The sequence below is a fragment of the Salvia splendens genome, chromosome 10 (genome assembly GCF_004379255.2).
Source record: "Salvia splendens isolate huo1 chromosome 10, SspV2, whole genome shotgun sequence".
Lineage (NCBI taxonomy): Eukaryota > Viridiplantae > Streptophyta > Magnoliopsida > Lamiales > Lamiaceae > Salvia > Salvia splendens.
In genome coordinates, this window is record NC_056041.1 from 24,543,957 (window position 1) to 24,571,526 (window position 27,570).

The 27,570-nt window shown below is 37.7% G+C and overlaps 3 protein-coding genes across 3 annotated transcripts; 2 read left to right on the forward strand and 1 right to left on the reverse strand.

Annotated features, from left to right (window-relative positions):
- Positions 1 to 2,007: 2,007 nt before the first annotated feature.
- Positions 2,008 to 4,669, forward strand: LOC121752817. Its single transcript, XM_042147905.1, has 3 exons — positions 2,008 to 2,391; positions 2,491 to 2,772; positions 4,661 to 4,669. The coding sequence occupies exons 1-3, from the start codon at positions 2,008 to 2,010 to the stop codon at positions 4,667 to 4,669; spliced, it is 675 nt and encodes a 224-aa protein (XP_042003839.1).
- Positions 4,670 to 12,090: 7,421 nt separating this feature from the next.
- Positions 12,091 to 15,925, forward strand: LOC121750527 (probable pectinesterase 53). The gene is made up of 5 exons (XM_042145078.1): positions 12,091 to 12,586; positions 12,668 to 12,857; positions 13,242 to 13,448; positions 13,526 to 13,761; positions 15,645 to 15,925. The coding sequence occupies exons 1-5, from the start codon at positions 12,252 to 12,254 to the stop codon at positions 15,790 to 15,792; spliced, it is 1,116 nt and encodes a 371-aa protein (XP_042001012.1). The 5' UTR covers positions 12,091 to 12,251; the 3' UTR covers positions 15,793 to 15,925.
- A 4,192-nt stretch (positions 15,926 to 20,117) lies between these two features.
- LOC121750452 (protein IQ-DOMAIN 25-like) lies at positions 20,118 to 22,451 on the reverse strand. The gene is made up of 4 exons (XM_042144990.1): positions 21,985 to 22,451; positions 21,721 to 21,918; positions 21,161 to 21,644; positions 20,118 to 20,371 (listed from the first exon to the last, which is right to left on the reverse strand). Exons 1-4 carry the CDS (start codon positions 22,309 to 22,311, stop codon positions 20,262 to 20,264), a joined length of 1,119 nt encoding a protein of 372 aa, XP_042000924.1. The 5' UTR covers positions 22,312 to 22,451; the 3' UTR covers positions 20,118 to 20,261.
- Between the last annotated feature and the right edge of the window lie 5,119 nt (positions 22,452 to 27,570).

Sequence of the window (27,570 nt, forward strand, 5' to 3'; positions counted from 1 at the left end):
TGACCATTTTTTGGTGTTTCACTTTAGGAGTCCCGGTTGGAATATTCCATAAATGACAATAGGTCTCACATTCCACTAATCTTTTTTCATTCATATTTTATTATAAAATTAATATATAAAACTAGGACTCGCATTCCACTATCTCTTTTCACTCACTTTCCTTTACATATCTTAAAGCTAGTGCCGAACTCAAATGGAGCACTCGAGCTACCCGGCCGGGTGCCCCGTCGGACGCGGAAGAGAAGCAGGAACATCCACTCGGGCGGGTGGCTCCCGACCAGCCATGCCACCCGACCGGGTGCCTTTCGCGAAACCATGAGGAGTCCGTGAAGACAACCCGACCGGGTGATTCTTGGTCGAACAGACCACCCGGTCAGGTGATGAGCCAAAGGGAGCGAGAAACGGGGAATTCCACCTGGCCGGGTGACTCGAGGCCACAAGCCACCCGGCCGGGTACAGTGTTGCAGGCTAGATTTTGTGGGCCTTTTATTGGGTTTTGGACCAATAGTATAAATACCTCTTGATGTCATTTCATTTCGGGGATTTTGTTGAATTAAAGTTATCTCCCTAGTGAGTTTCCTCTTTGAGGATTGTATCCAAATTCCTTCCTTGAAGGTTGCTTGTCTCTCTCTTAGATTGATTCAAGTAGAGGTATGCATCAATGGGATGTATCCATTTCCTAGGGTTGTTTCTATTGTTTAGGTCAAGATCCTATGGATGTAACTCTTCTCCCTCATCAAATACACATTCTCACATTTCTTATCTTCCATGGATCTCTCTTTTGGATCTAGTTTTTGTGGCTAGATTACTTTATCTTTGTTTATTTTGTGTTTTGTTGTTACTTTTGGCATTATCTTGGGTAATTACATGGATTTAAACAATCAAGATCCTTATCATCAAGCCCTCGTTGAGTGACATCGTGATTTTAACTTTGAAAGAGCCGAGCACACTAAAGCTATTATGATAGAATAGAGAAATTATGTAATAGAGACAAACAAAAACGTAAATAGGCACAGATTTACGTGATTCAACAATACTTCTATATAAATAGGTACACAAACGACATGCTAGGGCCAATAAGACAATTAGGGCCTAAAATAGAAACATAGCATAGCATCGGGCCGGGAGCGCCTCCACCCCCCGGATTCCTAGTTAGCACAGCGAGAGCCCATTTTGGCTAGCGGAAAACTATATAAATTCAAGGAATACTAACAAAAATATTTTCTCATAAAAATGTGACTGCGCAGTCAAACTTCCTTTTCATCGTTCACCATATCCGAACTATACATGACAGAGAATGTGGCCACATTCAAAGTCACTAGACCGGCCAACTCGAAGGATAATGCCAGATCTACATGTTGTGTACACTAGTCCAAGTAGGGTTTGCGGCCCTACTGAGATCCGAATTTGATTAACTATAAATGGCAAAACCCATTTCAAATAGGCACTGCATAAAATAAAAACATGGCATGGCATAAAATAAAATAGCCCATTTCTAATATTAACGCGACTCACCTTAGTGGGAGCCTTAATCCTAAGAAATAGCAAGTTCAATGGTTAGACTTCTCGAAATAAAGTTCAATTTTATCTAAACGTGATTTCCAATATTATCGCGACCCACCTTAGTGGGAGCTTTAATCCTAAGAAATTGCATAGTTCAGAAGATTAAATTAACTTGTGAGATACCTGTAGAATTTTGTTTGTGGCGTGCGACCTTCCCTAGAAGGAGTATCAATACGGAAATGAAATACTTGGGGTGAATATTCAATGGTACAGGCTTAGGCAACGTTTGGCGGCCATGCCACCTTAGTGGTCTCTGGACTATTCGTCAATGTTGTGACCAAAATTTTGTTAAATATGAAACGTTTACTTGACCTCCCTAGAGGCGTACTTAATTCCATTTAACTGTTGTGATAATCTAAACTGTTTTAATGGTTTTTACTCTTTAGAATCTTACATAGTTTGTAACAATAAGCTATTCGTTTTCTCAGCTAAATCCAAATCAAGATGTCGTTCAATCCTCTTTCCGCTATTCTTAAAGAACACAAACTCGAAGGTCATAACTATATCGTATGGAAACAAAACTTGGATATCGTTCTAACTGCCGAAGAGTACAAATATGTGCTCACTACTGAATGTCCATCTGAACCTGCTGCAAATGCTTCTGCAGCAGTGAAAGAAACATACAGAAAGTGGTGTAAAGCCAATGAGATGGTGAAGTGCTACATGTTGGCTTCTATGTCAACAGTACTTCAACATCAACATCAAGGTATGAACACTGCTACTGAGATTATGAACAATCTTAATAACCTTTTTGGTACTCAGAATCGAGCGGCTAAATCTTTAGCCTTTCGGAGCATCATGATTAAGGTTATGAAGGAGGGCACATCTGTGAGGGACCATGTCCTCGAGATGATGAGCCACCTCAATCAAATTGAGGTTTTGGGAGGGATCATTGATCCCGAGTCCCAAGTAACTATAATCCTTCAGAGTTTGCCAGCTAGCTATCAGCAGTTCAAGCTCAATTTCGAGATGAACAAGAGGGCTTACACCCTAGCTGAACTGTTGACTGAGTTGCTGTCAGCGGAGGATCTTATGGTCCAGACAAAGGCTGCTATGATGAGTTCTAGGCCGTCTTCCTCAGGCTCTAAGCCAGGTAAGGGGAAGAAGAAAGCCCAGAATGTTGTAGCACCAAAGATAGCTAAGGGCAAAAAGAAACGGGTGAACACGAACAAGAAGCAAAGTGGCAAGTGTTTCAAATGCGGCGAGCATGTTTTAGGATTGAAGATCATCGTGGAGAAGGCGCAAACAATCGACGATTCTTTGGAGAATCAACGAGGTAAATTGGCTAACTCCGTAGCAAGCATGTTTTAGGATTTATTTGTTCTAAAGCATGTATGTAATTCAAGTTATGAGCATGATACATGTGATAATTACGCGAATAGATTTTGTCTAAATAATCTGCTAAATAGATCTGTATTATGTGATCCGTAAGAACGCACGCTTCCGCGGCCAACCCCTTCAATTGGTAACAGAGCCAGTCTTTGGCTCTGATTATTTGGATTTAAATTTCGCGAAATTCATGTATGCATGTCTTATTTGATTACGAAGCATGTTCTGGGTGTTTTTGTTTAAATTTTTATGCATGATGAACTCAAGAACTATCGAATCAAAGAACTTGAATTACTAGAACGCACGAGACGTGTGACCCGTCGGCGCCCGCGCCGAGATGGATCGCACCACGCGTGATCGAGATAGGGACGTCGAGACAGTGGCAGCCAGGGAGCCGTGATCACGGGGCGACGCGCAGACGAGTGGGGCTCGTGCGCGCCGCCGGCCGCGGCCACACGCCCCAGACGGACCCAGGGTCGATGTCGACGCGGCGGTGCTAGGCGCGGAGTGGTGGTTCGTCCGAGAACCACCGAGACACCGCGTGACACCAGGCCGATCCCTAGGCGGAAGATCCGAGACGGAACTCCGAGCTATTGGCCGAGATAGACGCACCGTGTTGCACGCCGTGTGCCGAGACAGTGGGAGCACCGTGGCTCGGAAAGGCCGAGACGGGTGACGAACTACTAGCCGAGAGGAGCCGCGCCACCGCGCAAGCCCTGGCCGAGCAACAGCGTCGCCCGACGTGCCGAAGAGGCCGAGAGCATCCGCGCCTTGTGCGCGACGCTGGCCGCAGACGTAGGCGACGGGCTGGCCGAGGAACCGAGCCACCCGACGCGTCACCTGGCCGAGACGCTGGCGCGCCCCCTGCGCGTTGGTGCCGAGATGCTGGGTGCGTCGTGATCCGACGATGAACTCGTCGGACTTTCATCGTTCATCGTTCGTGCGAACCTCGTACGATGAGATAACGATGCAGGATTATTTTAATGATTATTTAATTATTTTATTAAAAGATATCATTAAAATATTATTATTTAAGGGAAATAAAATCTTTATGGAAGATTTGCCTAGATTTTAGGAATATTTATATTATTATCTATATCTATGGAAATAAATAATATTATTTTATTCCTAGATGATATGGATGAGAATAATTTAATAGTTTCCTAATATTCATCTAGATTCAAGATAAATATGGTGATAAGATTTGAATATATCTTTTGTGGATTTTATATATTATATGAGATTTGATTTAATATAAAATCTTGGATTAATTAGATTCTTTCCTTATTAAATTGATTTATATGGATTTTATTCCTAGATAAATCCTAGTTATATTTGGAAAATAATAATCTAATTTTATCTATATCCTATGGATTTATTCCGAGACAAATCCCAGTTGGATTTAGATAATGATAATATTATTTTATTCTTATCCTATGAATTTATATGAATTTATTCTCAGATAAATTCTAGATGGATTTGGATAGTGATAATATATTATTTTATTCTTATCTTACAGATTTATGTGGATTTATTCCTAGATAAATCTTAGATAGATTTGAATAATTATAATATAATGTTATCTTATTCTATGGATTTATATGGATTTACTCCAAGATAAATCCTAGATGAATTATGATAAAGATATATATTAATTTATTTTATCCAATGGATTTTAAATAGATTTAATTCTATTAAAGACAAATCCTAGATGGATTAAAATAAACATTAATCCATGTTATCCTTATCTATTGGATTTATATCCTAGATAGATTAGGATAAAGATATTATATATAAGAAAATCCTTATTTAATTGGATTTAGATAAACAAATTTATCTTAGAAATCCTAAGTAATGTATGATATACTCTAGATATCTATTCTAAATAGAATTAAGATTTGTATATATCTTGGTTGGTTGGATTTTATTTATCGTATGGATTATGATGGAATTGTTTCTGTCTAGCAATATCCTAAAACGATTTAAATAATGATAATCCTAGATCAACGTTATCTTGAATTGAAGGATTTGATTTTATCGAAATAAAATCTAGAATGATCCTAAATGGATTTAGATAGTTAACACTATCTTTATAAATCCTAAATGATTAAGGATAATAATTATCCAAGATAAAACATAATTATTTAATTGGTTCTCCCTTGACTAGATTAAATAATTGTCGTTAATTATCCAGTGTGTTTAAATGCCATGCATTAAATGGAATTATCTGTTTATTTGGTGTTTATCTATTTTAAGTGGATTATCTGTCTTATCTGCTTATGTGATAATTATGCAAAAACCATATAAAATATCTAAGCGATAATTACAACAAGTGCGTTGTATATGGTCTCCATCAATTGGTCTGCAATTTATAAAGCTTTTTTCTAATATTATCGCCACCTGCTCTGTGGGGACAATAATCCTAAGAAATAGCGAGTTCATGAGGGCGGATTTCTCGAAGATAAATAGTATGAACTAGAATGTGGTTTCCAATATTATCGCCACCTGCTCTGTGGGGACAATAATCCTACGAAACTGCGAGATTCAGAAGTTCACACAGAATTTATGAGATAGCTTGATCTTGTTAGCAGCACATGAGCATTGTTATGGGAGTGTGTTGTAGAAATGAGACTCTGTAATGCTAAATTCGGTGGTCTTGCTTAGGCAACATTAGGCGACCATGCCACTCTGTGGTCTCTGGACTATTCGTCGGTGTTGTGACCAGTAAAATTGTAAGATTTTAATGCGTATTGACTTCCTCTGGAGGGTACAAAATTTTAATTTTACAGTTGCAAGATACATAATTGTTTTGTGGTTATTTGCGATTATGTATTGAGCATAAGTATGTGATAATAAGTTTATTTGCCAAATCTTGATTATGTCATTCATATTTTTTTGTCTGCGATCTTAATGGAATAAACTCGAATGCCAAAATTATGTGGACTGGAAATGTAAATGGATAAGATTCTCATCGCTAAAACTGGGAGTTTATACTCAATAATTCATGTCCTCCATTTCCTCGACATAATTCTACGAAGATTGTTCGAGAATGCTTTTTGCATGTACTTGACAAGTTCTTTGAGGAATAAGGTCAAGCTATTTTCTTTTAAGTAGCACGACAAGTCTTGGTTAGTGACGATGAAAGATTGGATATCAATAGAATCTGTCAAGATGATTATATTGGAATATCCTAGAGGGACAGAATGTTTTGAGGAATCTTTTGATCACTCAAATAGTTTTCTGACTCAAGTCATCGCCTAAAGTAATAAGAAATGACTACAAGAAGGTTTAACTGAAAAGTAGAAAACCTTCAGAATATTAGTCGTTATATTACTGTTAGACGAAAGTAACATGATAGATGACGAATTCATGAAGGCTGCATTTTTCCTAAGTCCTAGTTAATTTGAATAAAAGACTAGATATGGAAATGGGAGAGTCTGATTAGTCATCAAAGTTTGTTTAAAGCGAGTGAAGATGCTTTGTAAGTTGGATTGACCTCTTTTAAAGAAGGACAATGACTTACATGACAATGCAACTTCTAAGTAAGAGATCTTGATCCAGTTAGGCTTTTGTTACAGTGGGAGCTTATAAAGCTCAATTATTGTTTTATGGTTGATGATTAAGGCATCATAGTATTGAAACAATATAAGTGCAACAAGATTGAGTATGAAATAACACATCAACTTCTTAAACAATGAATAATAAAGTATTTATGGCTCTTAGTATTAAGGCCAAGAAAATACTTAGCTATTGTTCAAACTGATCTAGACTATCAAGATTTTAACAATTTGTTTGTTAAATAGCTTGAAAGTCGAGAATGTCTATTCGATGCACTATGAGTTAGAATCATTTGATTCAGAATAATTATAGAAGTGCAACGTAGAAAGACTAGCAAGTCTCAATGGTTTACACCAATAAGGAGACGAGCAAGGAGTTATGATCAGTAGTGGGAGTCTAATCTCCATTAACGAATCCAAGCATTCTTTCAAAGAATGGGATAGTTATGTAAGAAGGAATCGAAGTCTTTCTAAGACAAGTTTGATCAAGTGATGAGTTGTACTCATGAAAATCTTATCATTGATGGGATAAGCATTAGATACAACGAGATACACCTTAAAGAAACTACCATCATCAGTACCTTCTACAAAACACGAGTTGTGGACTAGAGCGACTCTAGTCTAGCACATCTCAAAGTGTAATGTTGTTCCAACGCAAGTTGGAAAGGTATCCAAGTAATTGGAGTTGAGTACTGAGGTATGTTTTAAGGTTGTCCCAAATGATGTAAGATTATTAGTTCTATAATCTTCAAAGATAGAATTCTTGTATGAAGATCAAGAGAAGAACTAAAAGCTTAACATCATGATAACTCTCAGGACAAAGAGAGATATCGAATTTTCCACATTACCAAGGACTCATACCATTAGAAACTTTTGCACTAATAAAATCAACTTCAACAGATAAGATTGTTAGAACCATGTCGTAGTGGGAGCGTTCCTAGGAACATGACAAGTTCATGGGTCTAAGAGTGTCGAAAGACTCGGTCTTAGATTAACTTGAACATAATCCCTTTAAATACAATGTAGAATTGGTTCATTTGGATATTCATCCTTGGAAAGGTGATAGATTCCAAACTACAATCTTAGATAGACAACATGTTTTACAAGACTTGCAATACTACCTACAGGCTGTGTCAGTCAGTGGGAGCTAGTACATCTGCAAGTGTAAACGTGGATCTCAAATGGCTAGACAATGACAATGGGCTATGCCCATTGAGAAATATCATCTTCTCGCTGTCGTTGTGCCAAGATTTGTTCGATCCTTCTGTCTATCAGCACTTACATAATTAGAATGTATGTATCATGATTGTCAAGACAGCTTTCTATTAATAGAAGTCTTGAAGAAATCATCTACATGGAACATCCTAATAGGTATGTAATAGAGGGCAAGAATCACATGATTGAGGTAATGAATATACCATAGTACTTGAGAAAGACTAATCGCTATATTCTAGTTTACCAGTCATTCATGTAATGTCCTTGGGGTTACACTGACTAAGTCCTATGACTAATCAGTGATCGAGTAAGTCATCCTCATTATGTGTGGTTACCTTAGGAGTATGCTCCTAGTAGCTTTGATCGTAAGTTTGAGTATGTCAATGAGTATTTTTACTCTAGCTAAGGCTAACTCAAGGGACGTACGAGATCATAAGCTAAGCAATCACATAGAGAGATGAAATGAATTAAAGATCAAGTACGCAACAAAGACATAGTGGTTGAAAAGATATTATCAGAGAATAACCAAGCAGATTTTTCACAGAAATTGCCTTTGTGGCAACATGTTTCAAACATGATGTGAAATGAATGGTAGTTCGATATATCTAGCTCCAAGACCTGCTTTGTGTATAAGTGGGAGAGTTTTTGGCAATGGGTATACTCGAAAGCATGTTTTGAGTATAAGTGGGAGATTGTTAGGGTTAGTATGCTGAAAAGCATGTTTCGAGCGAGAGTTCGCACGAATAGAACGTTGCATGTATACGTAAAAACTCTACAATCTACTTTTGACCCGATTCAGTATTATTCGAGCATTTCGCACGATTAGAATCAGTATATTATTACATTGTGTTTGCTTGTGCGTTTATGAGATGTTTTATAAACATTTAAATGCATAAGAAGTAAACAAAGCCTAAGTCTTTTGCTTAGTAGACTGGTTGTGGGCGTCGTCCACTTTAAGGTAACTACAGTCGGTTCTAAGCAATGCTTTGCAAAAGAAAAAGAAGAATTTCACAACCTAGATAGGCTTTGGCTACCTATCGTGAAAGGTTGCAATGTCAGCCCGATTATTTCTAAGCCTTATTGAAATAAGATGACATTGGTGTGGTATAGCACTGAATGGATCTAACAGCAAGACGTGTCTTTATGCTATCTACTGAAAGACTAGGTCTTGATAAATATCTATTTCTTAATCTACATACGTTAGCATTGAGCATACGATATTGAGTATCTACTACTTTGACTTACCAAAGGTGCGGGTTTTTTGTCACTCAACGATCCAGGTATATTGGGTAGTGGTGATCATTATCTAGCGGTGCTAGGATTGCTATTATGTTGAAACGTGCGCGAGGTGAGTCTCGTTTGATAATTTCCTCAAGAGGAGCTTGAACAAGGTTTTATTATTCGGAAACTGGCCAGTTGGAGTTTTATTACTCTATGAATAATAAATAAGTGTTTCTTACTAAGTCCACTCTTGGAATTAATAAGATGTTAATTAATTAAGTCCATAGCAGACTTTAATTAATTAATGGACATTTCTATCTTAAGCGCGGGAAATAAATAATAATAAACAAAATGGAAACCCGAAATACTTATAATTTCGGATTTGGATGGGGAGTTCAATATTACGTCTGTAGTGGCTGCTCGTAATATTCTAATATAAGCTTGTATTAAATTGTGGGTTCAATTTAATTAGTAAAAAGCTAATTGGGGAAGCTCATATCCAAAGCCTTCCATAGATCCCTGACTGGGCCCAATATGAACTATTATAAATAGGAGAATAAAAGAGACATAACATTATTCAACATAGTTGAAAATTTCGTCCCTCTCTAATTAGAGAAGAGGGACGAAAATTCTTTGATTTTCTCCTCCGTGAGATCTTCAGCTTCTCCTCCGTGAGAATTTCTGTCTTCTTTATTCGAGTCCTAGTGTTTCGATAAGATCAGCCCACCCTGATGTCGGAATACAGTTCGGGACACCAGTCAGAAGATCTGTGGTCAAGTATTGAAGATCATCGTGGAGAAGGCGCAAGCAATCGACGATTCTTTGGAGAATCAACGAGGTAAATTGGCTAACTCCGTAGCAAGCATGTTTTAGGATTTATTTGTTCTAAAGCATGTATGTAATTCAAGTTATGAGCATGATACATGTGATAATTACGCGAATAGATTTTGTCTAAATAATCTGCTAAATAGATCCGTATTATGTGATCCGTAAGAACGTACGCTTCCGCTGCCAACCCCTTCATCTACTCCCTCCGTCTCACTCAAAGTGAACCATTTCTATTCTGGTACGAGATATTATGTAGTGTTGTTTTGTGTGTTAAGTGGAGAGAGTAAAATAAGAGAGGGAAAAAGTAGAGAGAGTGATGTTTCTACTTTTAAAAATGTGTTATTTAAAGTGAGACATCCCAAAATGAAAAATGATTCACTTAGAGTGAGACGGAAGGTATAATTTTGGCGTAAACCTTCTGTTTATACTCCTCATGTCCTTAAGAAATACACTAGTTTTATCATTTTGGACAGTCCTCCAAAATTAGACAAAGTCTAAACATGGAAAATTTTTAATCAATTACACATCACTAATAATACAGATCCTGTAATTCACTAACACTACTTCCACTATCTTTTTCCTCTCTCTTTCTTACTTTTTATATCTCTTACTTTATTAATTCCACATTAAATCATATGCTATATACAAGTTTGTCTATTTTTTGGGGACGGAGAGAGTATAATTGAATTTTGTTTTATAAATGTGTATGGTAGTATAACTGATTGTATTTTGTAGACTACGTATATTTGATTTGAATATAAATACGAATATTCGATTTGATAAATATTTTACTCCCTCCACCTCTCATTAATTGTCCATTTTTACAATTTTCGTTCGACTTCCTTTAGTTGTCCAATTTTAGTTTTTACATAAATGGTAAGTATGCCCCACATTCCACTAACTAATTACACTCACATATTATTTTGTAAAATTAATAAATAAAATGTGATCTATATTCCACCAACTTTTTTCGTTTCTTAAAGCCATGCCAAATAAAAAATGAATAATTATTTGGGGACGGAGGAAATAGTATTTAAGTTTAAACCAAAATCATGATAAGAAATGGAGTATATACTTGGACATTATAGCCATTTTGTATTTAAAATAAATTTATACTTTCTCCGTATGTAATTGGGGATCCCAGTTGATCATTTTAGTACGTCTACGGTCTACCATTAGAAGTCTCGGTTCACTTTTATCATAAATAGTATGTTGACCCCATTTTCCAATAACACATTCTCCTCACATTATATTATAAAACTAATATATTAAAATGGGTCTCACATTCCACTATTTTTTTACCCACTTTTTTTGTATTTCTTAAAACTCGTGCCGAACTCAAATGAGACTCCTAATAACGAATGGATGGAGTAGTTGTTACTCCCTCCGTCCTATAATAGATGTTATAATTGCCTTTTTTATTTGTTCCACAAAAGATGTCATATTTTCTTATATTACTAGTTTTATGAAGCTATTTAGGTTTTTTATTTGGCGAAAATAGCTATCGAGGCATCTTCTTATATTACTAGTTTTATGAAGCTATTTAGGTTTTTGATTTGGCGAAAATAGCTATTGAGTTGTAAGTCCAATGTTTCAAACCTTCATTTCCTTTATCTATAGTCACCATTTTTACTTGTTATATTACTTGGTTATGTTTAGTCGTATTTTTTTTGAGTTAATTAGAAATGCTACTACAAGAATAAGTTTTGAGCAATTTATGCTCCTTTATTTAGAAGGTTTACATTAATATGTTTACCATTATATTGGCCTCACCTTTTGGCAAGTAATGTAAAAATTCTTTTTATCACAATTCCCCTGCCTCCCGTCTCTCAAATTAACGCATAAATTTTGGTCTTGTTGTCCTAAAAGTGGCCAATAATTAAAATATATCTAAACATAATTGCTAAAATGATATACTCCTTCGTCCCGCAAAGATTGTCTCACTTTAACCGGGCATGGGTTTTAAGAAATATAATGAAAAGTGAGTTGAAAAATTAGTGGAACGTGAGTCCTACTTTTTATATATTAGTTTTAATGTGAGTTTGAATGACTTAATGGAATACGAGATTCACTACCAAAATTGATAAAAAGTGAAATGAAACAAATTTTGTGGGACAGACGAAAATAGAAAAATGGGACAATCTTTATGGGACGGAGGGAGTACATTGTTTGTATGTTTGGTAAAAAACAAGGATTCCAGTGGTTCCTTGTATATGAGGAATGGTAAAAGGGAATATAGGGGAAAAAGTTAGACAGAGACAGTCACAGTCACGGGCAACAACAACCAAAAAGGTGCATATAATCTGAATAAAGTGCATTTCATCGCAACTTGTGGCTCAGATCCCTCTTCTCACCCGTGACCTCTCCTCACATTCCATTTCCCACATAATCACCTAACTAAACTAAACTAAACTAAACCAATAACTTTCATTATCATCATTATTCTATTATTCATTCCCCCTCTATATAACATCCACACTTGTTGATGCAATTTCTATCAACTCCACAAAATCAAAATCAAAATCAAAATCAAAATCCATGTCTCCGGCGATGTTGTTGTTGTTGTTGTTGTTGTTGAGCGCGATTTCGCATAGCAAGGGCTTGAGGCGATCAAGGCCGCGGTGGCACGAGGTCGTGAACATGTCCGGGGTTGAGTACTCGGAGCAGCAGTTCATGAAGTGGGTGAATTATGTGGGAAGCTTGAAGCATTCGGTGTTCAAGGCCGCGAAGAACAAGGTGTTCCCTTCGTACACTCTCACCGTCGACAAGAATCCGTTGAGCGGAGATTTCACGACCATTCAGGACGCCATCGATTCTCTCCCTCCCGTCAATCTTGTCCGAGTAGTCATCACGGTTCATGCAGGAGTCTACTCGTCAGTTTTCCCCCCTTTTCGTTTTAATACTCTGTATTAGTAATAGATTGGATGTTTTATTGATCGATGATCGGTGATTAGGGAGAAGGTGACGATACCTCAGTTGAAATCGTTCATAACAATAGAAGGGGCGGGAGCCGACAAAACAATAGTTGAATGGGGCGACACGGCGCAAACACTCGACCCCAACGGCCGGCCCCTTGGCACATACGGCTCCGCTACTTTCGCAGTTAATTCCCCTTATTTTATAGCCAAGAACATCACTTTCAAGGTATGGATCGGATCTCTCTTCTATTTTTGTTCATATATTACACTATTTATATTTTAAGTACGAGTGTCCAATTAAAAATAACACATTTTCCTTTTTAGGTGGTAAAAGAAACTTTTCTTTAATTGGAAACAACACCATCTCTTCATACCTTTTCAATTTTCTTACTTTATTCTCTTACCATTAACTCACAAAACACCACTACACAAAATTTCGTGTCGAACAACAAATGTTTCATTTCTAATAGTAGGACGGATGAAGTAATATATTAGAGTTAAGTATTCCATCATTAAGTGATCTTTGATTACACTTAAAATACTAATTTAATTAAACTAAAAAATCAATGCCAAATTATCGATCTAAAATGAAAAGTGGCATGCAATGCAGAACACGACGCCGGTGCCAGCGCTGGGGGCGGTGGGGAAGCAGGCAGTGGCATTCCGGGTATCGGCGGACACAGCGTCGTTCGTGGGGTGCAAGTTCCTGGGGGCGCAGGACACGCTGTACGACCACGTGGGCCGGCATTACTACAAGGACTGCTACATCGAGGGATCGGTCGACTTCATCTTCGGCAACGGACTTTCCTTGTTCGAGGTCAGTTTCATTGTTTCAATTTGTCTCTGGCTTCAATTAAGTTTTGTTGCTAACACTCCAAGCTAAGAGTGCTACAGAACTGCGACGTGCACGCGATAGCGCCGGTGACGGGGGCGGTGACGGCGCAGGGGAGGAGCAGCATTCTGGACGACACGGGGTTCTCGTTCGTGAACTGCAGAGTGACGGGGTCGGGCGCGCTCTATCTCGGGAGGGCGTGGGGCCCTTTCTCAACCGTCGTCTTCGCCAACACTTACATGGACAACATTATCATTCCTAAGGGATGGTACAATTGGGGCGATCCTTCTAGAGAAATGTACGTTCCTTCCCTAATATTACAATTCAAACTTTTCAATCTCAAACATATTTTGTCAACCAATTACTAGCATCTCCTATCTCTCCCTCTTGAAACTAACTACTCACTCCGTCTCTGAAAATTTGTCACATTTCATTTTCTACACTCGTTTTAGAAAAATGATAATAAATAGCTAAAGTGGAGAGAGAGTAACGTAGATGAGAGTCTTCTCTATATTATTATCTCTCTTACTTTATACTCTCTTTAATTTAACTATTTATTATCATTTTTCTAAAACGAGTGCAGAAAATGAAATGTGACAAATTTTCAGGGACGGTTTGCATTATATATATATATATATAACGATAGAGATGTAATTAAATGCAAATTCTAAATTATGATCTGGACCGTTATATTTTAAGATTTGATGTAGAAAATTTCAACACAACGTCAATATTGTCAACCGATGCGACTGGCGTTGTGTTTGACATTTTCTGCTGACGTTATTTGTCATCTGTTGACATCAAATATTGAAATTTAACTGTCCAAATTATACTTTAGAGTTTATAGGAATGATGCAGTTTGCAGTTTTATAACTACCCATTGCAATATAGTGAGTATCTTAACAAAAAAAAAGTTAGTTATGGGTAGGATGTAGCGTGACACAAAATGCAATAGCATTACCAAGTTGTGTATTTTGTGAGAGCGTGGGACGGTGCCAACCATTTAAAACACACATAAATATATTCTCAAAGAAACCACAATCTTCTCTTTTTTAATCATATCCTATATATACTATATTTGTCTTCTTAAATTACATTAGTAGTATTTTTTTTCCTTATACAAAAAATTGCTTTATTTAGTAGTTGTGATCACATCATCTTGACCACTCATTTTTTCTCTTTATATATGGATGGGTGATATTTGCCTTTGTCGTATACTTGTAGTGCATTTCACTTTTTCGTCATTGTGTACGTATTTATCTTACCCACTTTCTAAAATCATTGGATTTTTTTTTGCAATTTTTTTCATTTACATTATGGCCTAATTATTTGAACCTCCTCAATCTGTTGATTAGAATTAAAATAATTGACTGTTTCACTTGTCTGTATCTGATTATTTCACATGTTCCTATCTCCACTTTTTCCCATCTTCTTATTTCAGCTTTCAAACAAAATGAAATGAGTAGTAAAGAATGATAAACTCCTGAATCAGAACCCTCCGTCCCAGAAATTTCTTTTAGAAAAAAGAAAAAAAAAACCGTCCCAGAAAATATGTTACATTACATTTTTCCATTTTGCCCATCATGCAAAATTTGTCCCATTTCATTTTTTACTATTTTTTTTAGTAAACGTCATATTCCACTAACTCATTCTCACTCACATTTTATTACTCCCTCCGTCCCATAAAAATATGGACGGATAAAATGACACGGGAATTAAGACAAATTGGTAAAGTAAGAGAGATGAGGAGAATTTTTGGTAAAATAAGAGAAATAGGAAGAATGGTAGTTAAATTAGAGTTAGTAGATAGTGTGACGTAAATTATTAAATTGATACTATAACTTTCCAAAAATGGAATGCATATATTTTTGTAGGACGGACGAAAATGGAAAGTGCACATATTTATAGGACGGAGGGAGTATAAAACTAATAGGAGTACGAAGAACACACATCCCACTAGCTTTTTCCACTAACTTTTTATTACATTTATTTTAACCCGTGTCTGGTCAAAGTGTGATAAAATTTATGAGAGGAGGGAGTAGTAACTTATTGAAGGGTTGCTTGTAGTTAACTACAATTATTTATGCATCCTTAAAAATTTCTATATATGAGTATTATATACGTGGGGTCATATATTACAGATATAGTTGTTATTGATAAATGGGTAAATGGTTATTGTAGGACTGTATTTTATGGACAATACAAGTGCACAGGGCCAGGGGCTAATTTTGCGGGAAGAGTTTCATGGTCAAGAGAGCTTACTGATGCAGAAGCACGACCTTTCATTTCCCTCACTTTCATTGATGGGTCTGAGTGGATCAATATGTAAATCCCTTTACATAGTTATATTTTCGCATACATTTCTTTTATTTTGTTGATTAATACTCCTATCAGAGGAGCTCAAACATAAATAATAATCCAAAATCTTTATAAATATGAGAGTGGGAGCTTGGAGTATAAAATAAATTACTTGCTGGCAGAGCTTTTGTATTAAATGAATTTAGAAATAAAATAAACAAGTAGTGCAAGATTTTAGTTGGGTCTTGTGATATAGGGCCTCGTACTTGTTAACTCTGTCGGCCCATGTAGCCTATTGTAATTGTAGGTAGAAATGTCAATTGGGCTAACTTAGCGGATTTCGGGTCAATTTTATTTGGATTGAGGGTTAATTGAAATAAAATTTTATTGGGTTAGAAATTTTCAAAAATAACCCTGAATGTTCAGATTTCGGGCTAACTCACCGAGCTAATCGGTTACTAACGATAACATTAACATGTGATCAATTGAATGCACAATGATGAAAATTGTTATATTTAGAGAATGTAAAACATTTAATTATGAATTTTGGGATCTAGCTTAAACTCGAACGTGAATAAATACAAATGGTGTATGATACTCCATCTATCCATTAAAAATAGACTAATTTCCTTTTTGGTTATCCCACTAAAAATGACATGGAAATAACATCATCTCTCTACTTTTTCTCTCTTACTTTATTTTTTCCCCTACGTAATTCATAAAATAACACTATATAAATTCCGGTACCAAAAACCCAATATTTCAAATTTAGTGGGATGAAAGCAGTATAAAAAAAGAATGACATTTAATAAATGTTAAATTGTTGAAAGATTTAAAGTTTAAACATATAGTAAGATGGATCATTGAAGATCTGATTTAATATTTCTAAAATTACAACGTCTGGATCATTGAACATCTAATTTAATACTACTACTTTTAAAATTACAAATCCTTGTACAAATACAACCTCTTCAACGACGTCTAAAAATACCTCTTCCTCCCCAATTTGATCTCGAAGTAATTGATCAATTTCAGTATCATCACAATGAATTTCACGAGATTGTACTGACTCCTCAATATCATTGGCAAATAACTCGATTGAGCCATACCTTATATCGGGCACGATGGAGAGATCGCGGCTGATGGCGTTGTCGTTGAGTGGGTGCGGCGGCTGTTTGTAGGTGTGATGTCGTGGAATCTCTAGCCGAAAAGGCGATACACGGAGTTGTGGCTGCTGTGAGACGGCAGTGGGCTGTTCATGGAACGACGAGAGAAACTCGTCATACTCGTCTAACCTCTTGTCTATTTTATTGAAGACAACCATTGTTCGATGAAATAGGTAAAACGTAATGATTTCCTCGTTCGAATTCATGGATGGAGGATGAGAACGAGATAAAAGCACCAGATGTTAAGGGTGTTTCCCTTATCAGGGTGATCGGCATTTGTAGATCGTCGATCAAGCGAGAGAATTTTCTAACTAGAGTTTTTTCGTGAAGAGTAAAAAGATGCCAAAAAAAAAGATAATTGTATTTCTTGTTTGATAAAAAATAATAACAAAATTTTTTATTTATAATACTAGTAACCTTACTTAACGAACAAGATCTTCATTGAACTTCAAATATTTATTTATTTATTGATAAATGTTGACTACTCATAAATTATTGTTTGTATAAAAGTAGATAAACCCTAGACGATCTATACATATATAAACCGAAAATACAAATATCATGTGAATCGCACGAGTGTGATAATAAACCTTTAAAATATTGACCATGTATAATGTATTTATGGTAGCTGCAATTGCAAATTTTCTTAACGACTAGAGAAACCGCTATTTGAAGTGTGCCTTACGAGATAACTAACTGACCTCATTTTGTGTATAAACTGTGTTAATCACATATTTTTTTCTTGGGAACCATCACACACATAAAAATAGATAACCGACATTTATGTGTAATATTGTCTTTTTTCTTGGGAACCATCACACATAAATAGATTAACGATGTGTAATATTGTCTTTTTTTTTATCTTCAGGCAGTCAGTGGGTTAAGGCCTTCCCCTTAACGGGCCACTGCATACCCTAATTTAATCCCATCATATGATGTCGGGCTGGAGTGTGGGGACCGCCAAGGTGACGGAATCGCCTCTTTTGCTGCAATATTGTCTTTTTATAACTTTGCTTGTAAGTTACTCATCTCTTTCCATATTAGTAAAGTCATTTTGTCATTTTAGTACGTTGCACAATACTGGAGAGTTATTTCACCTTTTTAGTAAAAGTCAACACATTTCTTATCTCTTACTTTACTCTCTCTTACTTTATTTTCTCTTTCTATCTCTATCTTTTCATTTCTTATTTTATTATTCTGTTACTTAACTCATTTATCATAATTTTTCTTAAATTGCGTGTCGAAATGAAACGCCTTCACTATCGCGAAACCGAAGGAGTGTAAGTCATGTATAAGATAGGTAAACCACATTTGAAACGTTGCATACATCAAATGTTCCTACTTTTCATGGATGGATGAAGCATAAATTACACACGAATAACACCGAATAAGCCATGTATTTTCAATCAAATTACCATAGATACTTAAACGTTGCATGAACAGGGATGTATTCATATCCAAACGCCAAATATAAGTAAAACTCAAAACAGTTGCAGTCCATTGGATCTTGTGATCTAACGGTTAGATTAATGTCACGTGTCATCTAATAATATAGATTTTTAGCCTAATAATGTAGCATTTTAGTTTAATAATGTACAATTATAGTCTAATAATGTAAATTTCCAGTCTAATAATGTAGATTTTTAGTATGATAACTTAACCAATCACAACCATCCAATCTAATGATCCAATAACTATGATATATGTTATGTTTTACACTAAGGTGCTATAAGGACCCTAACACACCCCCTGCATACACAAATTCATAGAAGTCTTAGTAAAACTAAAATTCTGATATCTGTTTGTCCTAATGATTGCCATTTTACCACTAGACCGTCACAAGGATTGAAATGTGTCTTCTAATATAAATAATTCTAAAATAAATAAAACCAATAGATGTAATAATATATAAAATCTAAAAACGACTGGTAAAAGATAAGTATATGGAGTACTAGTAAATATAGGTACCAAACAAAATATGGAAGGATAAAGAAAGCATGGGCCATTGTTGATGGATAAATACAAAAGTAAAGCAGCAAGAATCATTGAGCTCCAATAAACCTTTACTTTCAGTACAAAACATGATACCATCTCAGAATTTCAATTTTCACCGATTTGGGAGTACACTATCTTACTCCCTCCAATATTCCCATAAAACACACAATTTAAGTAGTACTAGTATTATTTTTATCTATCAATAAGGGAATGAATAACCCCGTCCCCATTTCCGACTCCAAGTCCCATCCACGTCATCATTCCTCTACACTTGCGGCCAAGCCCCAACTCCTCTAACCCTGCAGACCGCAACTCGGGCCGCAACTAATAAATGACACTATTCACAACTCTAACATATTTAACTCGTAAACGCAATTCGTTCAACAATTGAAATCGGGAAAATGCATTGTTCATTAGAAAATTAACATTACATTACTAGACGAAACAAATTTAAAATACTACAAACCCGGGCCACGACTACTACTTCTTCATTTGGGCGCGAAGGTAGACGATCATCTCACGGTGCAACTCGAGCTCGTCGTCCGACATCTTCGACGTATCCCTCGCTGTCAACTCCGTCAGCTGGCTCATCCGCCATGTAATATTCATCTCCGACAAAGTGTCGGACATCTTATCCAGAGACGGATTGATTGGCGGTGGCACCATGGCGGAGTTGCTCGCAGTTGTCTTCCCCTTTGCTTTCATCTTTGTCGCCTTTGTTCCCATCGGCGGCTCTGAATGCTAGGAGAGGAGCCGAAGACGTCGTCGTCCGTCACGCTGAGGTCGATCGCCGGACCTCCATCGCTCGAAGAGTAGTTTCCGGAGGCGGAAACTTTGGTTCTCTTCGCCGCCCCAGTTGCCGTCGGCTCGGCACCGCTCGTGTACTTCGGGCTCTTCTCGACGAGCTTCCAAACGTCGAAGTACTTGAAGGCCTTCCTCCCGTCAACGAAGAACGCCTCCTTCGCCTTCTCGACGAGGTCCGCCTCGTTGTGCCCACTCGGCCACATCCGGACTACGTTGGCCCATTTTCCGTTCCACTTGCTCATATCCGCCTGGACTCGGCCCCAATGCTTGCGCAGCTTCACGTAGCTACGCTCGATCGACCCTTTAGGACGGCCAGAGTTATACATCTGAGCAATCCGCTCCCAGAAAGCCTTGCTGCTCTACTGGTTGCCGATGATAGGATCCTCGGCGACGTCGATGTAGTTCCTCGTAAGCCACATTGTCTCTTGCGGACCCTACTTCTTCGGCCCATCCTCCTCGCCGACCTTCTCCTTGCCACGCTCTTGAGCGGGCTCCATCTCGCTGATCTCGAATTCATCGGTGTTGACCGGCGATGTTACATCAACGTTGCTACCGACTCCAGGACTAGGCTATGGCTGCGATCATTGCGACCCCAGTATGTACCAATTGTTCGAGTTAACGAACTCCTCCATCTCACGTTCATCGCTGTTGAACCAATCCCATTTACGTCGAAATAAAGGGTATAATATAGATTGAAATGGAATGCACGTAAGATTGATGCACAAATGGAATGCTCGTATTTATAGACACAAAATCAAAAAGAAAATTAAATAAATAAATTGGACTTGCGGCCCTGTCCGAGAGCGTGTAACTCTGGGCCGGGACTCGCGGAGGCGGCTCGTCCCCCGAATAACGCCGTCCCAGGCTGGGCCCGGGACGGGCACCAGGCCGGGATCGCGGCACGGGGACCGGCCCAGGCCGTGCCGCATCCTCCTCCAACGCGCGGGATGGGACGGGCCGGGACTCGCGATTTGCAGCCCGGCCCCAAGCGTTATTCATCCTCTAAGTACCACGGTGAAAATATTTTTCTACGCAAGTTGGTAGCCAATTATTGAAGGAGATAATTTCACTGTCTTGGGATTCGATACCTCTGTTTTTAAAGGTACATTTTATTTTTCTTAACAACAATATAGTAGAGGTATCTAAATGTACATTATTCTATTTTCTTTCCAAAGCCCATAAATTAAATGAGTTCAATTTGCTGACCTTTTAGAAATTGAGATTAAGAAAATTCGCTACTTTCGCTACAAATCATATGGTGTTTTTATGATAATCGATTTTCTTAGTGGTAAAATTGACAAATTATGAGTGAAATTAGATTAGAAATACGAGGACAAAAAGGATTAGGTAATAAAAACTGAAAATTCCTGCCAATCTAATATGTTGGCTACACTAAAATTGTTTGTCAATTGGAATAAAAATCTGATGACTTACCAAAGTTGGACATGACAGCATTCTTGAAAGTAATGGCTTCCTGAGCTTGGGAGCATGACCTCTGCATCCTCACCCCACTCTGGCTACTCCTCGACTCCATCATTTCTAGCAGCGACTTCCTCCTCGTCGGGCCGGGCTCGGGCCTCTGCTTCGGCGCGCTCTGCGACCTCACCTTCGCCTTGAACGACTGCGTCTTCGCCATGTAGCTCGGCTTCTTCGCGGGCGTCACGCTCCCGCTGAATCTCGGCGTGCTCTGTGCCGTCGACGACCCCTGCTCCCCCCATTCCGGGACCCGGCACTGGAACGGGGAGGGCTCGGCCGCCATCCACGAGCTGGCCCGCCGGGCCCTCGACTTGGCCCGGCAGCCCGTGTCGACTTCCACGATTTTCGGGCTCTCGTCGAACGGATAAGAATTTGGACCCGTCTCGAATGACGCCGACAGCCTCCTGCTGTGGAACAACGAGGGATGCTCGCTCCCTTCATCCTGAAATTTATAATCAACCCTTTACATTCTGATTAGCCAAATGTTATTAATGTCTGAAGCTAAAAAAAAAACTAACCAGGGCATTGTAGGGAGGGGGGAAAGTTTCGTCATTATTAATAAGACGTCTCATTTTCTGCGCTCGGATGGTAGCCTGGGCTCTTACGAGGGCTTGCATGCTCTGAAGAGTGGCGGCGGCCTGTTTGCGGATGAGAAATCCCCTCACCAGGGCCTGGATTTTCACCAGGCCCTTCAGGGCACGAAGCGCCTTTCGGGCCTTGATAAAACAAAAATTAAAATCAGAATCAGAATTAGAATCAGAGATTAAATAAACAAATCTTACCAAGAATCCACGAAAAAGCGATTGAATCTTGACAGCGGCGCACTTCTCCGCGCCGCCGCCGCGGGTGGTGAGGCGGACGACTGCGGCGGCGGCGTGGGCGGCAGCGACAGCGGTGGCGGCAGCGGCGGCGATGGCGTGCTTGTTCTGGTCCTTGTCGTGGGTGTCGGTGTAGAAGGATCTGAGCCAGGCGGCTTCGGCGGGGGTGATGTTGGGGGGGATGGTGGCGGGGTTGTGGCAGAGGTGGCCGGAGCTCCACCGCGTCATGTCGGTGCGCTCCTTAAATTTGAAACCAAACATGGCCTTGAGCCACCGCGCTGCTTTTCCCATTTAGAGGTTCAAGAATGGAGAATCTAGTTCTAGCTAGCTACGCTGCGTTTTGTAGAAAAGCTGCTTTAAAGCACACTGTGAGGGAAAAAAAAGATTTTTTAATATTGAGATTAAAATGATAAAGTGAAATAAAACAGCTAGCAATGTATTTTGGTGAGGGAGGTAGAGTGCTGTAAACTGTTTAAGTACGAAACTACGTCAATAAAGTGAAAGGGGGGCTATTGTTTATTTGGGTATTGAATCTACAGAAAATACCAGTGTATTGTATGGTGGTTGAATGGAATACTTTTATTTATCTCAACTATTTTGCTTTCACCTCATACTAGTATCAGTTTAATTTAAGTTGTAGATATTTGTCAAACGGGCTCATAAAATGTATACTGACTACATTTGGACACTTAGTTTGTACAGGATAGTTTATACTCCCTTCGTTACATAGAAATAAGAACTTTAAGGTTTGCACGGGTTTTAATGTGTAATTAGTAAAATAAGAGAGAAAGAAAAAGACAAGTTGAAATTGTGTAATGGGTGGTGGGACCATAAATAATAAAGTAAAAGAGAAATAAGAAAAAAGTTTACTATAAATGGATATGAACTTTTTTATGGGACGGACGAAAAAGAAAATATGATCTATTTCTATGGGACGAACAGAGTAGTTTCTTATATGTAATTTTATGGGTTTTTCCTTAATTAGGGGAATCTGGAATATAGGTTCTCTTATGTGGGACTTTTTTTAGCTACATAGCTTTAGAAAAAATGCAAAACGAATCAGCGTGTTTGGAAATGCGATAAGTAAATCTGAGTTTGGTCATACAATTTCTGAAGTAGCCTCAAGCATTGGCCCGAAACTCGAGGCCGACCCAATTGACATCCCTAAGCTTTGCAATAAAATGAAATGATATCTTATCCATTCCCTATTGTCTCAGGTAAAACCAAATGACATAACAAAAGTAGGCCATTCTTCAACTCCCTCGCACTAGGTACTATACACAACAATTGGCAACACAACACAGCGGCTCTAATATTTATCCCCCATATTATCATATTACCCGTGATTGGCCTACCCTCGACTTTCATACCTCAGATTACCTGCACATCCTCCAGAGTCACAATAGCCTCACCAACTGGTAGATGAAAGGAATGCCACCGCTCACCAATGCAATAATAAGAGATGATCTAACTCGCAAGGTGTTTTACTCCCTCTGTTCCAAGAAAATTAAGTAATTTTTTCTTTTGCAAAAATCGTACTTAAGTGGTTGTGGTTAAATAGTAAAGTATTGTTAATATTTATCGTCAGTTGTATGTTAATGTAATTTTGGATTTTCTTTAAATGCCGTAGGCCTTGAGTTTTATATTTTCTAGATGATTAATATTTTTAATTGTTATATAGTATACGATTTTATATTATACAAATAGCATCCTTAAAAATACAAAAAAAATGCATATCAAAATTTATATAGCGTTTAGCATTATTGTTATGATGCACTAACCCGAAACCTAAATGTTTAATGTTACAATTGAGAATTTCTGACCTAATACAATGAGGGTATGAATAGCTCTCACCTAATTAACCCACAGTTCGAAAGGGACTGATCTAAATTTGAATCAGATTAACATTCCTACTCATTCTACAAAAAATAAGATACTAAATGACTGACAAATTACAGCATACATTTTGCTTCAGTTTGAATGGAATTTTGATGTGGACCAAAACTCAAATAGTAAGTTGGTGCCACACATAATTTAAAATATAATAGTAAAATATTGGTTTCCAAGAAAAAATGGTTAATGTAGACCTCGTGAGTAGCTGTATTAGGCCATCCACAACGCTGTTCCTATACCGTTCCTATATCGTTCCTTAAACCACTATTTGAGGGCCCCAATGTACTTTTTTACTCCATTCCTTAACTAAGGAACGGAACCTGCAACCCTTCGTTCCTTAACCGTTCCTTAACCGTTCCTTAAATTACTATTTATTCAATTTCATTTTTTTTATTTCCAACCCAATTCAATTTAAATAAACACACTTTAATAAAAAACAAACACACTTTATTAAAAAACACACAACATTAAAAAAAAATTCAACTTAAACTTAAAAAAAATAAAAAAAAGCACACAATTAAAATCCTAAAAACATAAAAAACACAAAATAAAAAACACACAATTAAACGTGGGAAAATAAAAAAACTACTCCGCCGGCGAATCATCCTCCGGAGGCGGTCGAGGTTGAGGGGGAGTCGGAAGGCCAAGTTGTACATGGTCTCCCAATCGCCGAACGCGTTGAGATCCCACCCACCGGAGCCGCCACCGCCGTAATTCCCGTCGCCGGACATTTTGTGAAGGAGATTGAAATAGAAAATTGGAGAGGAATTGATGTTGGTTTAGGAAGAGTAGATGTGTAGTTGTGTGTGAAATGTAATAAATTAGGTGTATTTATAGAATAAGAAAATAAAAATAAAAATAAAAAAATTAAAAAAAAGTTAAAAAAACGGTAATATGACCGTTTAAAAAAATATTTTATAAAAATATATTTTTTTAAAAAAAATTAATTATTGCGTCATCGCTGACGTGTCCCACTCGCGGGCCGGCGAGTGGGAAGCACGCACGAAGCGGGGAGCGCCACGTCGCCCGAGCGCGTGGCGGCACAAGCCGTGCCGCGTTCCGTGCCGTCGGCACGCGGAACGGAATGGGAACGGAATGGGAGCGGAATGGTGCGCCGCAACGCGTTCCGCGGCGAAACCGTTCCGGCGGAATGGCACGCGGAACGCCGGCGGCACGCGTTGCGGGTGCCCTTACAAGACAAAACTGCGCGGCTAAGTTCAGCGATAGCAGCAACGTTAGGATAAGAAATCCAACTTCTCTTTTCCTGTATATACACGTACTAACAGTAACACTTCTTATTTTTCTTTTTCTTTTTATGTTATCAAAAATATTTTATTTCATTTTTTTACCATTTTAGTAAATAAATTTTATATTTCACTAACTCATTCTACACAAATTTTAATTACTTCCTCCAAAAATATGAATATTTGATTTAGATAATTAAGAGTGAGAGTGAGAGTGAGATAAATGGTAGTGCGCATAGTTAATAGTGATAGTAGAGAGTGAACTCCATATAATTAGTAGAATAGTGTAATGATATAAGTTATAAATAAAATTATGTGTAACGATAATGTGTTGTTTAACTATTCCAATATTAGAATATTCATAATTTTTAGAGACGATCTAACACTTTTAAGAAACAGAAAGAATATAAAATTAATATATAAAAATAGAATACATTTTTTCACGGATATTTTCAACTTATTTTTGTTTACAAAGTGAAGCAAATTTTTTAACTCGAACCGACCAAAATTAGGACATTTACTGTTGGTCGAGAAAAAATAAAAACGCCGTGATTTCTAATTTCCACTTAATGGCACTCCACATCTCAAAAAATAGAGGGACATTGCATTTTGTTGCAATAACTATTTGTGCTCAAGGACTTATATTTTGATGACTAGGGTCTAGGGAGGTAATTAAATATAAATAATAAATATTGTATCAATTTCAAATTATGACGTGAATCGTTATAAAATGTCAACCGAAGACAAAAATAATAGCAACAATGTCAATAAATGATAAATTAATAGTAATAAAAATTATCAACACAATTTTAATGGTCGATGTTATGTTGACAGATGACACTGTGTTGACATTTTTCATAGCTGTTATTTTTTTTAAATGGTCAAAATTATAGTTCGTACAATATTTAAAATTTGTATTTTATTATTTAACAAAACAATATCATCTTGATAGTCAAATGACAGAATATATATTTTACAAAATTTACGAATAGAATATGATATTCACGTCTTATTCCAGCATTCTGCATCAAAATTTCCGGCTGGATATGTTGGCACTAACAATTGCAACTCCTGACCAAAAGTTTTACTACTTGTAAATATTTTTCAAAATCTTGGTAGTTAGTACTTGATCCAAAGTTGTTACTGTAAACTGTAATTAATTAACTCAATTTAATTTACCGCTTACAATTAACTTTGAAACTCCTTATGGACTTTGAATGTCGTTCAATTATAAGAGTTTCATCATTTTGCTCAATTATTAAAACACGAGATCAATTTAACCTATATGGTTGTGCACGACACGAGCCGCAAATTTCTTAACAGGGAATATTATTGTTTTGAAATCAGAATAGCTTTTGTGATTAGACATTATTAAAGCTAAGGTAAAGTCATATTTCATTTCATCCAATTAAGGTAGTATCATTGATTTAATCACATCGGATTAAGAGAATATGTTCTTGGTATTTACAGAAACTAGAATAGTATGGAGATGGGTCGGTGGGGCCCATGGGGTCACACACACATCTGTCTCTACTTTTACTTTTCCCGCGTCTTGTATAAAACAAAAAAAATTTCACATATATATGATGGTCCCATCAATGCCGGGGGACTTCAATTGAAGATATATGTATGTATTAATAGATTCGAAATTTGTCCATACACAATTGTAATTTCAAATATTAATCCCTCTCAAGATAAGATATACTCCCTTCATCCCATTTTAGAGTCCCGATTGCCCATTTTTTGGTGTTTCACTTTAGGAGTCCCGGTTGTAATATTCCATAAATGACAATAAGTCTCACATTCCACTAACCTTTTTTCATCCATATTTTATTATAAAACTAATATATAAAACTAGGACTCGCATTCCACCCTCTCTTTTCAATCACTTTCCTTTACATATCTTAATGCTCGAGCCGAACTCAAATAGAGCACTCGAGCCACCCAGCCGGGTGCCCCGTCGGACGCGGAAGAGAAGCAGGAACATCCACCCGGGCGGGTGGCTCCCGACTAGCCATGCCACCCGACCGGGTGCATTTCGAGAAACCATGAGGAGTCCGTGAAGACCATCTGACCGGGTGATTCTTGGTCGAACAGACCACCCGGTCGGGTGATGAGCCAAAGGGAGCGAGAAACGGGGAATTCCACCTGGCAGGGTGACTCGAGGCCACAAGGCCACAAGGCCACCCGGCCGGGTACAATGTTGCAGGCTAGATTTTGTGGGCCTTTTATTGGGTTTTGGACCAATAATATAAATACCTCTTGATGTCATTTCATTTCGGGGATTTTGCTGAATTAAAGTTATCTCCTTAGTGAGTTTCCTCTTTGAGGATTGTATCCAAATTCCTTCCTTGAAGGTTGCTTGTCTCTCTCTTAGATTGATTCAAGTAGACGTATGCATCAATGGGATGTA

Excerpts from the sequence above, each read along its gene's own strand:
- LOC121752817 (XM_042147905.1), top strand. The coding sequence starts at position 2,008 with ATGTCGTTCAATCCTCTTTCCGCTATTCTTAAAGAACACAAACTCGAA. Across the intron at positions 2,392-2,490 it reads TTATGAAGGAGGGCACATCT|AGTTTGCCAGCTAGCTATCA; the intron begins GTGAGGGACCAT and ends ATAATCCTTCAG.
- LOC121750527 (XM_042145078.1), top strand. The coding sequence starts at position 12,252 with ATGTCTCCGGCGATGTTGTTGTTGTTGTTGTTGTTGTTGAGCGCGATT. Across the intron at positions 12,587-12,667 it reads GTTCATGCAGGAGTCTACTC|GGAGAAGGTGACGATACCTC; the intron begins GTCAGTTTTCCC and ends ATCGGTGATTAG. Across the intron at positions 13,449-13,525 it reads ACGGACTTTCCTTGTTCGAG|AACTGCGACGTGCACGCGAT; the intron begins GTCAGTTTCATT and ends AGAGTGCTACAG.
- LOC121750452 (XM_042144990.1), bottom strand. The coding sequence starts at position 22,311 with ATGGGAAAAGCAGCGCGGTGGCTCAAGGCCATGTTTGGTTTCAAATTT. Across the intron at positions 21,919-21,984 it reads CGCTTTTTCGTGGATTCTTG|GCCCGAAAGGCGCTTCGTGC; the intron begins GTAAGATTTGTT and ends TGTTTTATCAAG. Across the intron at positions 21,645-21,720 it reads CCCCTCCCTACAATGCCCTG|GATGAAGGGAGCGAGCATCC; the intron begins GTTAGTTTTTTT and ends TATAAATTTCAG.